At 33.5% G+C, this 17,082-nt stretch overlaps 1 protein-coding gene across 1 annotated transcript in view; it reads left to right on the top strand.

Moving 5' to 3' along the window:
• Nucleotides 1-17,082, top strand: part of DZIP3 (DAZ interacting zinc finger protein 3) — an 86,207-nt gene that overhangs the window by 19,333 nt on the left and 49,792 nt on the right. The window contains exons 5-9 of the mRNA XM_045540342.1: nucleotides 3,751-3,867; nucleotides 8,509-8,589; nucleotides 9,879-10,003; nucleotides 12,812-12,926; nucleotides 16,294-16,413. Coding sequence (XP_045396298.1) covers nucleotides 3,751-3,867; nucleotides 8,509-8,589; nucleotides 9,879-10,003; nucleotides 12,812-12,926; nucleotides 16,294-16,413 — 558 coding nt within the window. The remainder of the gene's footprint in view (nucleotides 1-3,750; nucleotides 3,868-8,508; nucleotides 8,590-9,878; nucleotides 10,004-12,811; nucleotides 12,927-16,293; nucleotides 16,414-17,082) is intronic.

Genomic DNA, 17,082 nt, shown 5'->3' with positions numbered 1-17,082 from the left:
GAAACATATTAATACTAATATGACTAAAAATTCAAACTCTGAAAATGTCCATAAGACTTTATGTACAATTATAACCTTACCTTAGATAATTTATGATAGTATAAATGAATTATGGCTTAAAATTGATGAAGTAATGCCCCATTTCCCTCTTATCTTTTGGAAATTGCCCAGAAACAAGAAACAGAAATCAGTGGCCTTCACATATGCAAAACATAGTCAATTAGAAGGTGAAAATAGAACAAGAGTACAGCCATCCTTCTGTATCTGTGGCAGATTGGTTATAGGATCTTCAACCATACCAAAATCCACAGATGGTTAAGTTCCTTACATAAAATGGCATGATATTTGCATATAACCTATGCACACCCTCCGCTATTATTAAAATCATCTCTAGATTACTTACAATACCTAATATAATGTAAATGCTATGTAAAAGCTGTTATACTATATTATCTTTTTAATTTGTATTATGTTTATCGTATTCTTATTTTTTATTTGTTTTTTTTTTTTAATTTTCAATTCATGATTGGTTGAATTCATGGATCTGGAACCCACAGATACAAAGGACCAACTGTTCTTTTTTGTAAAAGCAACAAAAGTAAAGTACCTGGGAAAAACTCTTAAGAAAGGTACAAGATAAACTAGTATTTCTTTAAGTTTGTCCTAAACCACTCTCATGAGAAACTCTGAACCCTGTACTAGTTCTAAAAAGTCAAAATCTCTGGGGATAAATCTGGAAATATATATTTTAGCAAGCACCCACACACTGATCTTATTCACATTAAGTTTAGAAATCAATACTCCATATTAAAACAATAAATAAAACTCTATTAAGGATAAGAAAAGAAGACCTGAAGGGAAAATAGTACATGTAGGAAGACACAATATGTTAAAGCTGTCAATTTTTCTTAAATTAAAATCTACAAATATCATCTAATTCCAGTAAAACAAAAGGATTTTTTGCGTTAGTGTCACTAAAAGCTAATTCTGAAGTTCACATGGGAAATAAGGGGGCAAATAGCCAAGTAAATTATATAAGAGAAGTATAAGGAAGAAGGGCTGGGAATATGTTTACATAGATATGATAATTTATGGAGCTCTAATAGTTAAAAAGAATTTGTTACTTTTTCTTGACACTATAGACATGTCTAGAAAATAGAAGAGAAATTCCAGAAGTAGACTCAATACATACAGAACTTCTATAAATGATAAGATGCTAGGTCACAAAACAAGTCTTGTCAAATTTTAAAGGATCAAAACATATAGAACATGTTCTGTAACTACTGTGCAATTAATCTAGAAATCAGTAACAGAAAGATACACTAGAAAACCATATGTTTATAAGTTATGATATATGCTTCTAATATAAGTAACCAATAGATCAAAGAAGAAATTGCAGTGGAAGTTAAATAAATTTTTGAACTGAATAAAAAAATATATATCAAAACTTGTATTACTAGATAAAGCTGTGCTTTTAGGAAAATTTATAGCTTGAAATGCACATATTAGAAAAAGAAGTAAAATTGAATATCAGTCATCTAAGCATGAAGTTTAAAAGGTTAATGGAAGAACAGCAAATTAGAAACACTCAAAAAAGGAAGTAATAAGGATAGCTCAAATAAATAGAATAAAACATAAAATAGAGAGGATCAATAAAGCCAACACTTGGTGGGTTTTTTTAACTTGTTAAAATTTTTTTATTTCAGCCATGCTGTCTGTGGTACAAAACTTAGTTTTTTGAAAAGACCAGTAAAATTGATAAATGCTTGATGAGAATGTTCAAAAAAGAAAGAAAACAAAAATAACCAAAATCAAGAATGAACATGAAAACATCTATACAAATTACATAGTCATTGAAAAGATAATGAAGAATTCTACTACTTGTAGTGGCTGTCTTATTTGTTTCACAGCAGATTTCCTCTGAAGAACTAGAAAAACCGGGCAAAATCTTTCCAAGTAATTCTTATTTGTGCTTTTCTAGTAGATGACTTAATTCAACAAGGGATTGGGATGATTCCGATCTTTACTTATGTTCTGTGAGGAAAGGTCTATTTCTATACCTTTTGTAGCAGATGCTGTCAGTGGCCTGCCCATACCCCTTGGACCCTACCTATCTTTTCAGTATGCTCTGGACAATTCCTGGTTTCAATATCTACATCTCTATGCCTCAGGGCCTTTTTTCTGGAACTGCAGAAGGCTGTACTTCTCATGGCAGTTCAAAAGACCCAAGGAATTAATATTCCCCCATCACCCCAGAAAGCACTCAATCAGTAAGTCTTGGGAGTTATTATGTAAGTACCCCAGTTCCCTCTGCCCTTGAGTTGGATAATGGTTCTGAAGCTCATATTTTTCAGTTTTCCAGAGTTTCCCTGTTGTATTAAACCCAGTCGCCAGCTGTGGGTAATTAGCTTAGTAACATACCCTTTAATTTAAAGCCTGTTTTCCCTCCTTATATCACTTCTTCACTTCACTGCCATTTTTCTCTGTACCTCCCAAATAAACTACTTGCATTCAAATCTTTGTGTTATGGTCTGCTTCCATTGCAAAAGAATGGGGTGTTAACCAGGGCCCCACTTCTTTGATAGGCCGTGCACTCCAGTTTTCCTCCCAGCTCTGTAAATTTGCGGAAGGCTCTGCCTAGAATCTCAGCCACAACTGAAAATGGAAATTGCTTTAAAAAGTGAGTTAGTCTCATGTCTCTGGTCCTTCCTCCTCTCCTGTACGTTGGCTTGAGAGTTTGGCAGTGCCTTGGTAGTTTTCCATTGGTTTCAGATAAATGGTTTTTATATTTTGTCCAGCTGTTTTAGTTGTTTTCCTTGGGAGGATTCATCTGAAACCACCTCGGCTGCTTAACAGAGGTGTAACTTCAGTACTGTTTTATATGCCTGTTCAAATTCAAGAGATACTGTTGAATAAATGGCTGGATATATGAGGCTGGAATTCAGGTTATAGTTCTTGGTTGGAAATATAAATTTGTAGACTGTCAGTGTGTAGACATTATTTAAAAATATGATAGTGGATTACTTTATCTATGGAATGTGTGTTGATAAAGAAGAGGTTCGTTAGATTGACTGGTGGGGAGACTGAAATGAAGTAAGTACCTAGATAGCTAGGAGGAAAACAAGAAAGTATTGTATACTAGAAACCAAGTTAAGAAAATGTAGATTAAACTTTCCACACAGAGTATACATTATGGAATAGATAATGTAATTTAAGCCAAGCACTTGTGGGTACAAAGCATTAGGGAATGGACAGAATGATAAGACATAGTCCTTTTATTTCAACCATGTAATTAACTATGGTACACAATAAAGCATATATTAGCTCAGTTCCAATCAAATTGCAACATAAAATGGCTTGCTTGCCCTGGTATTGGTATTAATGCCAGCATTCCTGTTTACCACAGGTTCAGGGCTGGAGGGGAGATTTTGGTTATGCCAGAAAATAGAAAGTATGAAAATGAAGTGGGATTACCATCTTCCTCTGAAGTAGGAGTGGATGCTGCCAACCCCTTGGCAGGCATAGGAATGCTTTTTAGTGTTTTGAGGAAATAGTTACAAAGGAAATTCATCAGACTACTTAAAAACAAGTATGAGAATAGTGTATCTGGGTGATATGAGTTTTATTACAACTGTCTTTATCTCTGTTTTCCAAATTTTCTACAATAAGCATATATTATTTGTATAATGTGAACATATGTAGATATTTGTTCTAACCTAAAGAAATCTTCAACTGTATTATTTTCCACAGAGAGAAGTTGTAGCTAACAGCCAGAATGGAGAAGAAGTTGTTCCTGCTTTGACTTTACATTTCTTGATAACACAACTGGAAGCAGCACTTAGGAACATTCAAGCTACTAATTATACTGTAAGTTTTTTTTTTGAAAGTTTGAAATAAAGGACTTGATCAGCATTTTTCAATGAGAAAACCGTGTATGCTTATTTTGAGGTCTAGAACAATTTGTATTTTCCTTTTTAACCCTGGAGAAGGGTACATATAAATTTATTGCCTTCCTATGTCGTGTACTTTGTTATGTGACAATATCTCTGTAATGAGCCTATTCTAGTCCCCATTCCTACCACAAAATTGTTCATCTTAAGAGAAACTTAAACTAACAGAAATAGGCTTTCCCAATTAGAAATGGAGAGTCATAAAGTTCAAAAAATAAGCCAGGTATAGAAAGACAAATATTACAAGATGTTACATATATGTGGAATCTTAAAAAGTTGAACTCATAGAAGTAGGGAATATAATGGCAGTTACTAGGGGCTGGGGAGGGAATGGGTGAGGAGGTGTTGGTCAAAGAATATAAAATTTCAATTAGATAGGAGGAATAATTAATTTGTTCAAGAGATCTATTATATAACATGGTGATTATAATTAATAACAATGTATTGTATGCTTAAAAATTGCCAAGAGAGATTTTAAGTGTTCTCTTCATAAAAAGTAAATATATGAGGTAATGCATATGTTAATTAGTTTGAGTTAGTCATTCTACAATATATACATTATTTCAGAATATCATATTGTCTATGATAAATATATATAGTTTTTATTTGTCAATTAAAAAAAAAATCTATTCCTTCTTTGCCTAGTTATTAGCCAGCTCTCTTTTGGTCTTTCTATATTTATAAAAGTTAGAATTTCTGTTATTGATAAAATTGACAAAATATGTTTATGTGTTTAAGATCAAATGATACTTTAGAAATAAAAAAAACGATTTGAGGAAAAAATTGTATCAAAAATTAGAATTGATGGCTGGGTGTGGTGGCTCATGCCTGTAATCCTAGAACTTGGGAGGCCGAGGTAGAAGGATCGTTTGAGCTCAGGAGTTTGAGACCAGCCTGAGCAAGAGCGGACCCCGTCTCTACTAAAAAAATAGAAAGAAATTAGCTGGACAACTAAAAATATATATACAAAAAAAATTAGCCGGGCATGGTGGCACATGTCTGTAGTCCCAGCTACTCGGGAGGCTGAGGCAGGAGGATCACTCGAGCCCAGGAGTTTGAGGTTGCTGTGAGCTAGGCTGACACCATGGCACTCTAGCCTGGGCAACAGAGAGAGACTGTGTCTAAAAAAAATTAGAATTGATGGTACAGAATAGTAAAAGGAAAAGTCAATTCTTTGCCTAACTTGGAGTAGTAGTCTAAATTTTGATGCGTATAAAATAGAAGATGGATTAGGATTATCTTCAAAAAAGAACTACCCAGACACCAAAAAATATAGCCTAAGACACCAAATCCCAGATTATAATGATGTGTAAAGAAGCAGAAAATAATCCTTATTTAAGCCACTAAGGATTTGGGTTCTAAAGGGTGATATACATATTGTAAAGAAGCTTCTAGATGGATTCAATAGAGGAAACAAAAGCAGGTTTGCACTTTTTAATCCTGAGAATTTCTGGAATACTACAAAACTGCCATTTTTCCACTGACCAGATTGCCAATCGGTGAAACAAATCAGTATAAAATCAGCATTAACAGGTGCCCATTGCTTAGCCTTCTCTATTTAGACATTACTTCAAAGATGAGTCTTAGACTAGGAAATGGAAGAGTTCTCTCTCTTGGTAGCACTTGTGAGGAGAACTAGAATTGTCATGATCAGAGCAGTCTACTGCTCTATCCAAACGGTTCTTCCTGTCCCTCAAGGCCTCCAAGAAGGGTGAGACAACCTTTTAGGAGGGAGCAGTGAGTTGGAGGTGGAGGTAGTTGCCAATGACATCTCTGTATTCATTTGATTCCAGTACGTGGAATAATCTTTGCTAATGGGGGGAAGATAGGGAGGAAAGGACAGGGGCTTTAGGTTAGAGATATACCACTTGCATCTTGCCTTTTAGTTATAGCATTACCACAATTCTGCTGCTGCTTCTGTTCTCAAAAATGTTATTTTTATTTAGGATTGTAAGAGCCACAGGTTCTGTTGTATTATTTATAAAGTTGCTTTTTTTTAAATTACAAAATAATAGCTCACATTTATTTCGTGTTTTCTATATGACAGCCGCTGTTCTAAGCACTTTGTAAGGATTAGCTCATTTACTCCTCATAACTATCCCATTTTATTATTCTTACTTTGTAGATTAGGAAACTGAGTCACAGAGGTTAAGTAACTTGCTAAATTCACCAAGTAGTAAATAGTGGAGTCAGGAAACAATCCATGTCGCCTTGGCTCCAGAGTGTATGGTCTGAACTATGGCATTATACCGTCTCTTCAGGAATGGGCATTTTAAGGTGCAAACCATTTAGACATTATGAGTTTATATTCATAAACTCACTTAGTCCATTGAGAAAAAACACACATGTATACCTCTACTGATATACACTTAGTCCACTGGTCCATTGAAAACAAACATGTGTATTTCCACTGATACCAATTTGAAACTGAACTTCTAACCCCAGTTATCTCATAATTGTGTACTGTTGGTCATAAGAGGCGTGCTAGGTGAGAATACCATTCAAAAAATATATATATATACACACACATACATACACACATACACATGTATATATATGAAACACATATATACACATGTGACTTATTATAAGGCATATATACATATATATGTGATTTAGTATGAGAAATTGGCTCACATGATTATGGAGGCTGAGAAGTCCCATGATTTGCTGTCTACAAGCTGGAGACACAGGAAAGCTGGTGGTATAATTCAGCCCAATTCTGAAGGTCTAGGAACTAGTGGAGCCATTGGTATAAATCTCATTCTGAGGGCAGAAGAAGTTGAGATGAGCTGTATCAGCTCAAGCAGGCTGGCAGGAAGCAAAGAGGGACGAATTCTTCCTTCCTCTGCCTTTTGTTCTATTCAGGCCCACCCACACTGGGAAGAGAAATCTGTATTAAGTCCACCTATTCAAAGGCTAACCTCATCTGGAAACACCTTCACAGACACACTCAGAAATAGTGTTTAATTTGGGTACCCCATGGCCAGTCAAGTTGACATATAAAATTAACCATCACAAATAGAATGGACAGTATTTTTCTCCTTAGACAATTTTTTAACTGTGTATTTTGAGATAATTATAGATTGACAGAAGTTACAACTGTATGATACAAAAATATAGAGAGGTCCTGATGTACCCTCCACTTAATTTCCCCCAAGAATTATTTAACACATCTTAACGTAACTATAGTACATATCAAAACCAGAAAATTGACATTGGTACAGTGGATGTTGTGTCCGGGGTCTCTTAAGACCACCCTCATGTTCAGAGATTTGTTAGAAGAACTGGACTCAGCATACAGTTATAGCTAAGATTTATTGTAGTGATGTAGTAAAGATAATAGCAGATCATAAGGGGAAAAGACACAGGCAGAGTCTGAAGGAATCCATCTGCAGGCTTTCTTATATTTTCTCTCTCCTATGAGGAGTCACACAGAGTACACTCACTCCCATCCCTTCACTTGTCACCCCTAGCAATGAAAATGTAGCAGTATGTGTGATATTTCTACCCAGGGAAGCCCATTAGACACTCAGCATTCAACATTTTTATTGGATGTTGGTCATCTAGGTGCCCTCTGCCTAACATGTATGAAAATTCCAGAGTTCCAGAAGAAACTTCCAGGTGTTGAGCATAAATCACATTGTTTGTGCAAATAGTCTAAGCGCAGTGTGCCACCATTATCAGTTAGAGAACAGTGGGAACACTGCCAAAATCCAAATTCCCAGACACCAGCCAAGGATCGACCTTGCAAACTGGCCTTAATAAGGATAACAGCCCCAAGCCAGCTATGTTAACTTTTTTGAGCACAGGAGTGTACATTTCTATGCCATTTTTCACAAGTATATATTTGTGTAACTACTACCACAATCCAGAATAAAAGAACTATTCTATCATCACAAAAATCTCTCTTATGCCACCCTTATGGTCACATCCTCTCCTCTCCCTCCACACCTTCCCAAATGACTAATCTATCTCCATCTCAGTAATTTTGCATTGACCATTTTTAAATGAAGGAAATATCCACGTATTGTAATTTTTAATTGAAGAAGTGGTAAGCTTTATGTTTATATTGTTATGACAAAACCTGTGTTGAGAGAGTATAGGATTTTGATTTAAAAAGTGATTGTAATTTTTAAGGTGGATCGTAGATACTTTGGTGTTCCTTATATTACTATCTAAAGTTTTCTTGGTACCTAAAATATTATATAATAAGAGAAAGAGAATGAAAATTTTTTAAAAGGTTCAATGTAACAAATTTTGATGGCATTTGCTTTCATTTTTTAAATCAAATTCTAAATTCTATTTTGAGATTATTGACTGTCCTCTTTCTTCTTCCTGGGTCAAATTAACAAAGACATCTAAAATACATTCTCTTACACATCTAGGCTACATGGTAGAAAAAAAATAAAATACATGCTCTATAGTTATTAGATGATTGATAATATAATAATTTATTATTTTTAATTATTAAATAACCTAAGATATTTTATTAAGTCTGCTATACTGAAAAGTAGCTTAGTCTAAATAACCAATTAAAATTTTTTTTTCTTTTTAGGCACACCAGATTAATATTGGTTATTATTTGACATTACTGTTTTTATATGGAGTAGCACTTACTGAAAGAGGAAAGAAAGAGGTATGCGGCATGTACTATTTGCCTGTTATAAATCTTTTTATGTATACCAACTTCATTTTAGCAAATTAAAATGTTGGCTTTTAAAAAATTCTCTACAAAATGAAACTATTCAGTGACTTTTCTGTTGTATATTTATAATTTAGAGTAATTATACAAAGATTATTTTGTGAAATTAAAAATACTGCTAAAAGAAACTGTTAATATTAGTTTTTATTAATAACCTCAGTTATTTTAACTTTATCATGTAAGTGCTTGCCATTTATGGAAAGTAGAAAATTATTTAGCTTCTTTCACTTACACATTTTAAAAATATCCATTTTCTAGTATAGCTTAATTTTTGGTTTTAATCTTACCTCTTTTCTAAAATATGAGTTTTACCTCAAATTCTTTGTTGAATAAAGCAAAATGCAAGTAAGTAAAAATGTGAGAGTTAAATAGATAATATCTAAGAATTCTTTTAAATTTAACATTTTCTTTCTTTTTCTGATTTTTAAAAACTTCTTAAATTTTCTTTGCAGCCTTGATATTTCTTTCATTTTTCCTCTTCCCAAATCTGTTTACTTGGTTTTATAAATTAAATATATAAATATGACTTGTTAATTAGGTGAAGTAGAATTTATAAGCACCCAAACTGAAAACATTTCTATTTCAAATAATTTCATGTAATATTAATTATTGTTTAGTGTGATATACTAGAGGATATTTTAAAGCAAGGCCATGTAGCATTTTTCTGACTTATTTTTTGTTTCCCGAGAGACTGAGGCCATTATGCCTGTTTTATTAATTATAACTGAAACCTCTGTTAGAGCTGATCCTGATTTTTACTTCCAGACCTATGTTCCTTATGATCAAGATGGTACTTCCCCAAAAGAGACTATATCTCTGGTCAAGAAGTCACTTAATTCCTATTTGAAAAATTAGGAAGAATTGTGTTCCAATTAGGGAGAAAAATTAAAATGATAAAGAATTATGCTCTAATAGCAGAAAAGCCCTTATTTGGGGTAATAATATTTGTCAGTTTTAAATAAAAAAATTATTTTAAATTTCACTTTGAAATGTTGATTAAATAAGATCTTAAATTTGTTTGTAGTAAATATTTTAAACCCTGAGTATATTGCATTATCTTTATGATCACATACAGACATGGCTAAGATTTGAGGTGTGAATAAATGGCCAGATGACTGGTTCTTTTTAAAGCTGCTATAATTTTTAGTTTGGGAAATAATTGTTTATCATAAAAGAAAAAAATGCTTTTCACATCAGCCAAACCTAGTTTTATGTTACTACAGGATTATACAGAAGCTGAGAATAAATTTCTGGTTATGAAGATGGTGATCCAAGAAAATGAAATTTGTGAAAACTTTATGTCTTTAGTTTATTTTGGACGTGCTTTACTTCGATGTGCTCAGAAGAGGTAAGGATTTTAATTAATGGGTAGATCTTGTCTGTCAATTTTTAGCATTGTGAAATGAGAATTAAGTGTGTACAGTATACCAGGGATCATGACATTTGTTCTTTGCTGGTTCTTTTTTTCTTTATCTGTTCCTATAGATAATAATTTCTTTAATGTACTTGAGAATATTGAATATCAAACTTAACAGGCAATGGCAACAAGAGGCAATCTATCATTGACGTTAGGAACATAGCCGTTGAAGTCTGACAGACCTGGATTCTGATGCATTTTCTACCTCTTACCCTAGGAAACTTAATGTTGTTAGGGCTTATATTCTTTTCTTATCTCTAAAATGGAACCAATAATAGTGTTCATCTCATAAGAATGTTGCAGGTGATTAACACTGCCCAGGACACAAAAATTCCATACTTAATAAATAAATGATGGTTGTAGTTATTAATATTATCACTACCGACTTGGAATAGTTTTTTAAGTTGTAGATGAGCTTATGAAGAATTGAAAGGGTCCAAATGCTTAGTTTGAGGAGTATTGGGTACTATATGTTTTAAGAATGTGAAATTGTACAGAGGAACCTATGTGGATTATCTGTTTACTTCCTATATGGAGATCCTTAACCATTTGTAGCATCATTCATTCATTTTATTTACTAATCATCTGTTATTCCAGAGACTGTTAGTTGTTGAGGATACAAAACCTAACATGGTTTACAAAATAGACGGTTCCTGTCTTCATGTAACTGGCAGTATAGTGAAGGTTACAGACCTTAATCAAATAATCAGTCATAAAATACTCAATTATGAAATATGATAAAGAGCTATGAAGGAAAATAGAGTAAACAAAGTCTTTACTAGAGCCTAAGTCTGGTTCTGGCAATCAGAAGTTTTCCTGAAGAAATAATGTTTGATTGAGATCTGAAGGATGAATTAGGGAAAGTTTTCTTGGGCAAACTCTTACGAAGGATTGCTACCGGGCCAAACCACTGGATCCTTAAAAGTGTCACCTATATGGTAGTTCCCTGATTCTTTGTAAGGTTTATCTCCTATCTTCTGGCATGCCTGTTTTTAAGTAGGATGTCCAGAAGACTTCTCACTTTTCAGATCTTTTCACTAGGTCTGATCAACATGATGCCATCAATATATTTGGCTATCGTGGTGCTTTGCTGAATGTTGGTATGATCAAAATCCTTTCAGTCTATAGTTGTGACAAAGTAAGAGATTTAACATAGTCTGAGATAAGACAAAGAATGTATATTGCTGTCCTTCTCCAGATATGAAAACTACTTTTTGTTCTCTTTACTGATGGGCATTGGAGAGAATCAATTTTCCAGATCATTGACACTAGAAAGCCAAGTTGTATGACAGCATCATTACTTTCATCCCTGGCCTATAAAGGACAGCCACTGCTGAGCTTCTCAAAGACACTCGTGCCCTTTGTCTATATTTCTTATTGCATTGATGAATGGAGTATCCTTTGAGCCTTTCCAGGAACATTGTCTAGTGGTGGGTTCTGTGTTTTTATGCAGTAAGTCCACTGTAACATTCTCACCTTCCTGAACCTTCTGACTCCTTTAATACTCTACCAAGAAATTTTCAGCATTTCTACCTCATTTACTATAGACCATCATTGTGTACAAGGACCCTTCTTAGCAGCATGTTAGGTCTGGCTTCAGGTGTCTTTGCTAGAAAAGTAAATTTTGAATTATGGAAGAGTTGAATTATGGAAGAGTTGTCCCATATCTGTATGCACTTCCCTATCCAGCCTTGTATTTACTCTTGGTTCAGCACCCTTAAGATCTACTCCCACTCATGTTCCTACCAGTACATTCTAGTCAGATTCTGCAGTTCTTATGATGAATAAGCTTTTTCTTCCTGGACAGGGACTCTGTTTTCCCACTTGAGCTCTCTTACACTTGACCCTAAATTTATTGGTCTGAAGGCAATTAGGAGAGAGGTGGTAAGGATCTTGAGGATGAGGGCATCATCTTTTGAGACATACATCTCAGATGATATTTTTGTATGATCTCTAAGTAAAGGGAGAGTCTTTGCCAGCCAGAGGATTCAAGGGGTAATTTAAGGATTTACCTAAATATCCCCATTTCAGATCTCAGAATCTACTCATTCCCTATTAAAGCCCTGATTTTAGCCTAGTAGTTCTGTTGAGGCTGTGCTTTTGGTCTCCCTTGCAGTTGTTCTACCATTATGATTAAATCCTGGACCTCATTTTGAGTATAGTCTTCCCTATGTCTAGAGGAGGTAAAGGTTCCTTATGTTACCATAGAAGCCTTCTAGCTTTCACAGTGTCCTGAGTTGATAGTATTAGTCTTGTTGAGGCTGTGCCTTCAGTCTCATTGGCAGTTTGTTCCACCTTATGATTAAATCTGGGCCTTATTTTCAGCACAGATTATTTTTATGGCTATAGGAGATGAAGTCTCTTTATATACTGCCATAGAGGCCTCTGGCTTTCACAGTGTGTCCTAAGTTAATAGTTGGCTGACCTGTGCCTATCATTCTCTTTCTTCAAGGCCTCCAAGACAGTTAACAAAAGCCAACCAACTCTACAATCCCTTTAATTACCATGGCCCCCATACTGTTCAAGCTTGAGCTACTACATAATCTATTGCCTCCCCTTCCACCTGTATTTCATCCCAATCTACCACAGGTGAGAGTCCTAGTATTTGTATTTCTAAGCATGCCAGAGGTTATCACCACCCTACTTACCACAAAAAAATGGATTACTTGGTGTCTTTTTAGTAAACCATCCAGTTCCATAGTCCCATTCAAATTAACTTTATTTTAAAATACCTTGCAGATATCATGGAGGACTGCTAGAATTTCATAGAAGCTTACAAGAAATTGAAGATATAAATGATCATTGGTTTGACATAGATCCTGCAGAAGATGAAGATTTACCTACAACTTTTAAAGTAAGAAAATGATTCAGAATAACATTTCATTTGTGACTACTCAGAATCATCTTTGATAAAGTTTGAACCAACTAAGTCATATTCCATAGCAATCACATTCTTTTATTGGCAATTAGATTTTTTATGTAAGAAACAACCTTGATTATATTACCTACTGCAGAATGTGAGCGTGATTCAACAAGGAGAGAAAAGTGAGGTGGCAATGTCAGCATTTGCAAATAACAGGAAGGTTAATTGTCATTCTAGGCCAGTACTTCACATGGTTAGAGCCAAATGTAATAGTTAACTTCTTTTTTTCTAATTATATTTACTGTTATTTTGTTGTTGATTTAAATTACAAAGTACCAAATGCTGAGTTCAGAAAACTTGGAAAATATAAAAATTTCCAAAGATAAAAGTGAAATTCATCCATATTTCTTCAAATGGAGAAAACATTGTTAGCATTTTCATTTGTGTCTTTTCAGACACACACTGGTATAATGTAAACACTCATACCCTTTATTTTTTCTAAATTGGTATGATATTATACATATTTATTTGTAATCTGGAAATTCATTTGTGTCTTTCCAGACACACACTGGTATAATATAGACACTCATACCCTTTATTTTTACTAAATTGGTATGATGTTATACATATTTATTTGTAATCTGGAAATACATATATTTTTAATTTCTCAGTGATCAGATTATTATATAATGTGATTTTTGCATCATCTGTCATATAACTGTGCTTTAATTTGCTTAACCAGTTCTCTGCTATTGAACATTTAGTTTATTCTAACTAAACATGCCAGTTTTTCATTTTTGTATAAAGTGATGTTTGCATAGTTCTCATGTCATTCCATTAGAATAAATTTCTAAAGGTGGAATTGTGAAGCAAGTGTTCATACACTTGTAAAGTTGTTATATATCTCCATATTTCTTCTGAGAAAGTTTATACCAATTTAAATTCTTCAGACAGTATACAAGTTTCCATTTTCCCATACCTTCTGGGTATTCTTTACCTTTTGGGTAATTTTTACCCATCTGATAAGCCAGATAGGTTTCTTTTTAATTTGTTTAATATGAAAATAACTAGACCAGATTTCTCTTGGTTAATGTTTGAATGACCTATCTTTTCCCAAACTTTTACTTTAAATCTTTATTTATCCTTATATTTTAGTTGGCTTTAAGGCCAAAAGTATTCCTCAGAATAAAGAGTAACATTTTATAAAAATATAATATAAAATTCAATTCTCCAGGAAGCTATAACAATGCAAAATTTGTGTATACCTAGTTTTATAGCCTCAAATATATGGGACAAAATATATGGGACAAAAATTGACAGAACTGAAAGCAGAAATAAAAAAATCCCCAATCACAGTGGAATGCTTTAATGTACCTTTCTTGGCAATCAAAGTATATGCAGACAGCTTTTGACATTGTTAAGATAATCATATGACTTTTAATTTTGACTTGCTAAAGTAATAATTTTATACATTTTTAAAATATTAAAACTTCCGTGCCTACGTAAAGTAGTCTCTATTTGATCTTGGTTATTTTATTCTTTTTCCTCTTCCTTTTAAAATATATATTTTTAATTATCTAAACTTTTTTAGTGAACTTTTATTATATGCAGAACAACACACATACAGTTTGTCAAATAATATTAAAAGACTTAAAAATTAAGAGTTCCTGCTCTATCATCTCTAATTGCAATTCTACTTTCTAGAGGCATTTTTCTTCACTATTTGCCTTTTTCAAAAACATATGTACTGCTATTTAAAAACATTATTTTAGATGTTATCTTTTGATTCTCACTAAGGAAGATGAGGGTTTAGCTCTCTTACACATGCACACGTGCACTCTCCCCCTCTCTCTCTCTCTCTCTCTCTCTCTCTCTCCCTCTCCCTCTCCCTCTCCCTCTCTCTCTCTCTCTCTCTCTCTCTCTCTCTCTCTCTCTCTCTCTCTCTCTCTGATGCACGCATGCGTACACACATTCCTTCCTCCATCCTACCAATAGTTATAAGTTTTTATTAAATTGGCTTCAGGGTTTCCCTTCACTCTCATCCTGGGAATTTCCTTCACCTTTCTTCTATATAGAATCTTCTGTTTCTTAGAACTCAAGTTTTCCTTTTTTTAGGTTTGCTCCTTTGTTTTGGTGGTGCAACTCCTCCAGCAATGTCCCATCAAAGAGTGCTTGCTTGGGAGATAAATTTTTTGAGGCCTTATAATTCTCAATATAATTTATCCTTTGTATACTTTTTTCAATTGTAGGCATAAAATTATATGCTGAAAATATATTTTTTTAATTTTTTAAAAGTATTTTTCTTTTATCTTCTAGCTTTTAATAATACTTTTGAGAAATCTGATGTCACTCTGGTTTTTAACCTTTTGCATTGTGACCTGGTTTATTTTTTTCATTCTGGGAATCTTTAAGAATAGTCTATGTGTACCTAGTGTTCTGAATTTGTGTTTTTTAGTTCTGAGATATTTTCTTATTTTATATAGTTGATGATTTCTTCTAATTTTTTTTTTTCTGGAATACTCATTCAGATGTTTTGTATACTACTATACTGAGTCTCTAATTTTCTCATTTCTTTCATATGTTTTAGTTTTTGTCTTTTTGTTCTACCTTCTGGGAAATTTTCTCAACTTTATCTTTCTGCATAGGGCTTCTCTAACTGCAAAATGACATTCATGAAATAATTTATAGAGGCTTATTTATGATATCATCTGCCCTCAGTATATTAGCAGTGATACTACTTGAAATTTTGCAATACTATCTGCAGGATGAGTATTAAGGGCCTTGTCTAATCATTAACTTAGACCTGTAATGTGGTCCGCCTACATTTAATCAGCATTTTGAAAATGAGAACTTATATTCTGATATGTAACCCTGAACATTGGAAACGTAATTCTGTACTGTACTTTTGCCCATTATGGCAGTAAGTGGCATATCGCACCACTATAGTAGTTTTACTGCCAACATGGTGTCCAGGGGCCACTTCCACCAAAGACTCCCTGAACCCCCGTGATCTATTGTCTCTCTGTATGTATATATCATAGCAAGTAATTCTTGATAGGCATACACCAGGTGTTATGTTATGGGTTAGAATGGCAAAGAGAAATATGGCTTCAAATATAAACTTCTCTCCTTTCTGCATGTTTATATCATTCAGTAAGAAATTCAGTATTTCTAATTTAGGGCCTTTCTATATATTGTTTACTTCAAATGAGGGAAATATGTTCTGTTACTATGTTTTTTAATTATATATAAGTCCTTCAAAAGGGCATATGATATGGACATACTATAGGTAAAATATTGGAAGTGTTATGGTCTTAATTACTAATTCATGAGAATTCTTTTTATTTTTAAAATCTAGGATCTTCTTAATAATTTTATCAAGATGACTGAAAGTAATATAATGAAGCAGACCATCTGTAGTTACCTAGATTGTGAGCGATCTTGTGAAGCTGACATCTTAAAGAACACCAATTATAAGGTACTGTGTCAATTAACTGAATATTTTTAAACATGTAATTATAAAATTAAACTTATATGAAAATTATTATATTATCATGCATCAAAATATTATTTTAGAAGAGTATTTAGTTTAATTACAATGGTAAAGCAGTTGAGAAGTTGTTTATCTCTGAGAACTTAGATTCAAAGTAAGCAGGAATTATTTATAGTCTATGGGTCCATAAAAGAGTGAATTGGTTTTGCTAAGATTTTTGTAACATTCACATACCTCTGAAGTTATGACTATTATCCCTGGAATCAGTCATGCAGTAAAAATGATCTAAAAAATGCTTTACCTTATAATTAGAAATATTAGAGGTTGAAAATAGTAGTATTTTACCTAGGAGAGAGGTTGTCACTCAGGAATTATGTTACTAAATAAATGATCATTATCCCTTCTATGGGCCTTGGCAAGGGGAAGGTATAACCACCCTTGATTGGAAGAAATTCAGCAATCAGAATACTTCTGATAGGTCTCTTTGGATCCATCAGAATAAGACTGTGAAATCACAAGATAGGATGAGAATATGTGACTATCAGTGTAAAACAGACAACACTTCTATAAAATAACTGAAATCTCAGTTGTAAGGCATGATGTGTACAGCACATGGGTTAGGTGGGGAGTAGGAGAAGACCAAGGTCTATTCAC

Source organism: Lemur catta, chromosome 1, assembly GCF_020740605.2.
Source record: "Lemur catta isolate mLemCat1 chromosome 1, mLemCat1.pri, whole genome shotgun sequence".
Lineage (NCBI taxonomy): Eukaryota > Metazoa > Chordata > Mammalia > Primates > Lemuridae > Lemur > Lemur catta.
This window is presented reverse-complemented; position numbering and strand designations above follow the sequence as displayed.